The 3,612-nt window shown below is 53.3% G+C and overlaps 1 protein-coding gene across 1 annotated transcript; it reads left to right on the top strand.

Moving 5' to 3' along the window:
• The first annotated feature begins 2,489 nt into the window (after window positions 1-2,489).
• UBL4B (ubiquitin like 4B) lies at window positions 2,490-3,081 on the top strand. The gene has a single exon (XM_053591282.1). The coding sequence runs from the start codon at window positions 2,557-2,559 to the stop codon at window positions 3,079-3,081; it is 525 nt and encodes a 174-aa protein (XP_053447257.1). The 5' UTR covers window positions 2,490-2,556.
• Window positions 3,082-3,612: the final 531 nt, after the last annotated feature.

The raw sequence follows: 3,612 nt of genomic DNA on the forward strand, positions 1-3,612 counted from the left end.
ATCCTTTGGTAAAGACTGGAATTACTTTCAGATTTATTTTTTTTTATGTAATTTCATATTTCATCTCTCTAGGGAAGGAGATGGGGATGAGAGACGGGCTGCAGATGGGTTTATATCTTTCCACAGCCTGGTGTATTGGGCCCATCCTGCATGATTCTGCGTGGCTCAGCATGTCTCAATTTTATCTTCTTCACTTAGCAAGCATGTATTCAAGGCCTTCTGTGTACCAGGCCCAGTGTGCTAGTGGTGTGGGGTACAAAGGTAGAGAAAGCCGAGCCCCTGCCTCTGAGTGTTGGTGAGGGAGACACAGACATATACTAGGTGCATTCACGTAAGTGTGTTTAAGGGGAGTAATGATTGCACAGAGGGAGGTGGCATTACCTCTGTCCAGGACTGAGGAAAGTGGGGAAGACTTCATGGAGGAGGTGATTTTAAGCCTGAGTCTTGAAGGATGGATTGGATGAGTTCAGACAGGACAAGCAAATAGAAGAAATGGCAGGTGATTGTGGCTGGGATACAGGGTACAAAATGAGGGGAAGGAGGTGAGGCTGGAGTGGCAAGCAGGGCCAGGCCATGGTGGCCTTGGCTTGTCAGACCAAGGAGGCCAGTTTTGACTCCCAAAGTAAAGGGGATTGAACTAGATGGTATTACTCAGAGGAAGGATTCAACCTTACTTTTATTTTAGGAAGATCCCTTTGGCTACGGCGTGCATGCACTCAGGTGGTAGGGTTGATGCAGAGGGTGAGCTGTGAGTTCAGTGCCATAGGCTGGAGGGAGGTGACAGCCTGAACTGGGTGGGTAGTGGGGATGCGGTGGAGGGAGATTTCTGAGATATTTCCAGAGAAGAAGGGAAATAGCAAGAGGGCTCCTTTGCTGGGGAGAGGAGTGGAAGACAGGGTGGGGAAGGGGAAGCAAGTCAGGGAGTTCCTGACTTGTGAGCTCTAGTTTCTCCATGGACTAGAATTTGGGTCACCTGCCCAGAGTGAGAACATGGGGTGGGATGAGGGCTGGGTGAGTTCATACCATCTGTGAGCATTTTCTTCAGCTGCCCTGGCTGCTGGGGCCAAAAGACAGGGGCAGAGCTTAGACTCAGGGCCAGATGCCATGGAGGGGAAAGACTGCAAAGTCCCATTAGCAAATATCAAGCCACTGCAGAGTCCAGGCTGGTGCAGCAGGAAAGGAGGCCAGTGCGAGGCAGGGAGGGAGAGCAGGGTGAGAGGACAGAGCGCTGGTGAGAGCTGAGGGTCCCTGGCAAAACTGGCCCACCTGCCATGAAACGTTACCCAGGTCTTCTCTGTGCTTGCTTACTGCTAAGTGAAATAATATCTTCCCTACGGCCTTACATGTGACAATATATATAAAGGGCTTGACCTTCAAAAATTCAACAGAAGTTGCGGATACAGAGGAAGCCCAGTAAAGGTCCCTTTCCTTGTTGGCCTTAGAGCCCTGCATGCCTGCTCAGCGCCTGGCCCACAGAAGGCACTGAGCAGGTGTGTGTTTCAGGAGGTAACACAGGGAATGGTAAAGACACAAGTGATGCTGCCTGCTGGCTGTAGGATAAGCCAGGTCTCCACTTTCTCCTGATGGAGATCAAAGATAGTGCCTGCCTCGAAGGTAGTGAGAATTCTATAAGGTTGTGCCTGAGACAGAGCTGTTGGTGGCCCTGCCCTGTCCCCTCAGTGCTCATGTTTCTGATGGCTTATTTTTCTCTGGTCATAGAAGCATGCTCTGCACACTCACGGACCAGAAGTGCCAAGAAGGCAGCACTCTCATTAACCAGAGACAGGATTCAGAGCATAAAGACTCAGCCTGTTTGCTTCTCAGGTGGTGTGATCAGGTGTATTCCCGGCAGCCTCCCTGCACTCCGGCAGGATGGATACCACTCACAAGGGCGGCCTGCTCATTAATGCGGATTTCGGCTTCCCTCCCTTCCTTGTCTCACTTCCTTGAGCCCCTTCTGGTGTCTCCTTTGCGCATATCCCGGTCCTCAGGGTCTGCTTCTGGGAAAGCCAATCCCATGTGCTGAACAGACAGAAGACGCTTGATAAATGTTGGCTGGCTCACAGGACTGAAAGCTTCTTGAAGGCAGAAAGTATCCATTTGGATGTGTTTGTCTCCCCAGGTCCAGGTGCTGATGCAGACAGGGTAGCCAGTACTTGCATGTTGAATGAATCAACAGACATGCTCCTCTGTCTCCTTGTCCTCTCTAGCCCTCCCATTCCCAGGATCACTCTCCTTTCTCTCAGTCCTACATTTTCTTTCCCAGCTCTCCAGTTTTCCTCTTCTCCTCTCCTTTCTCCTCTCATGGAGGAAGGATGCTCTGTGTCCAAAGGGCCCCTCTGCCATCCCTAAAGTTCTGCTCTGGAAATGAGCTGCCCTGCAGCACTGTGACATCACTGTGCATTAGCCAATGGCTGCCCACCTGGGCTGGACCCTTGGGCTCCTGGGACCGGCTGGCCTTCTATTGATAGGAGAAGGCAACTTCTCCTGCGGGTCCCCCTAATCTTCAGGGCAGCTCCCAGAGCATGGAGCCTTCCTGATTCTACTCTTAGCCCAATGTTCCTCACAGTCAAGCTGCTCTTAGGTCGGAGATGCAGCCTGAAGGTGTCAGGACAGGAGAGCATAGCCACACTGAAGAAGCTGGTGTCTCAGCGGCTGCAGGTGCCTGAGGAGCAGCAGCACCTGCTCTTCCGCGGCCAGCTCCTGGCCGATGACAAGCACCTCTCGGACTACTGCATTGGGCCCAATGCCTCCATCAATGTCATTATGCGACCCTTGGAGAATATGACACAAAAGGAGGCCTGCCAGCCCCAGGCCCAGCCCCAGCCCCTGTGGCATCAGCTGGGCCGGGTCCTAGGTAAACACTTTGAGCCGCAGGATGCCAAGGCAGTGCTGCAGCTGCTGAGGCAGGAGCACAAGGAACGCTTGCAGAGGATAAGCCTGGAGGACCTGGAGCAGCTGGCGCGGTACCTCCTGGCAGACGAGCAGTGCATGGGGCCGGCAGGAGAGAGGGAGCCCAAGGCGGTGACCTCAGAGCTCCTGCAACAGGATGGAGGAGGAGGCAGCAGTGGCAGTGGCTGATCAGTAAACCACTGCCCTACTCATTTGCATGCTAAAATTCTCCTGGCCTCATCCTTATGTGTTCCATGGGACTTTCCCACTATTCACTATTGTTGTAGATCCAGCCACACCCCATTTTGAACCTTGAAAGCAGCTGGAGGGTTCTGGGGCCCCTCTCTGTCCCTTCTAGGGCCTGAGGCCCTCTCTGAAATGCAGAATGATTGCTCCCCAATCACCGACCCCTAGAAGGGTTCTGATCAACAAGGACAGCCCTGAGGGCCAGGTCACATCCCCCTCCTGGGATAGGCAGCTTTGCCTAACGATGCCCAGTGGCTCCCCAGGCTGTCAGCAGCACCCTGGCCCAGGGCTTCGTGGCTCTAGACAGACTCTCCTTCTCTAATGGAACAGAAAGACAGTGTAAGTTCATTTCGCTCCAGTCTCAGACTAGGGTGCCTGTCCCCAGGCCTCCAATAGCCAAGAGATGAGGAATATCAGGTAGCTGCCCCTTGCCCCTGGATAATGCTGCCCCTGCTCTCTTTCTGCTTGTGCTTC

Source organism: Nycticebus coucang, chromosome 5, assembly GCF_027406575.1.
Source record: "Nycticebus coucang isolate mNycCou1 chromosome 5, mNycCou1.pri, whole genome shotgun sequence".
NCBI classification, from domain to species: Eukaryota; Metazoa; Chordata; class Mammalia; order Primates; family Lorisidae; genus Nycticebus; species Nycticebus coucang.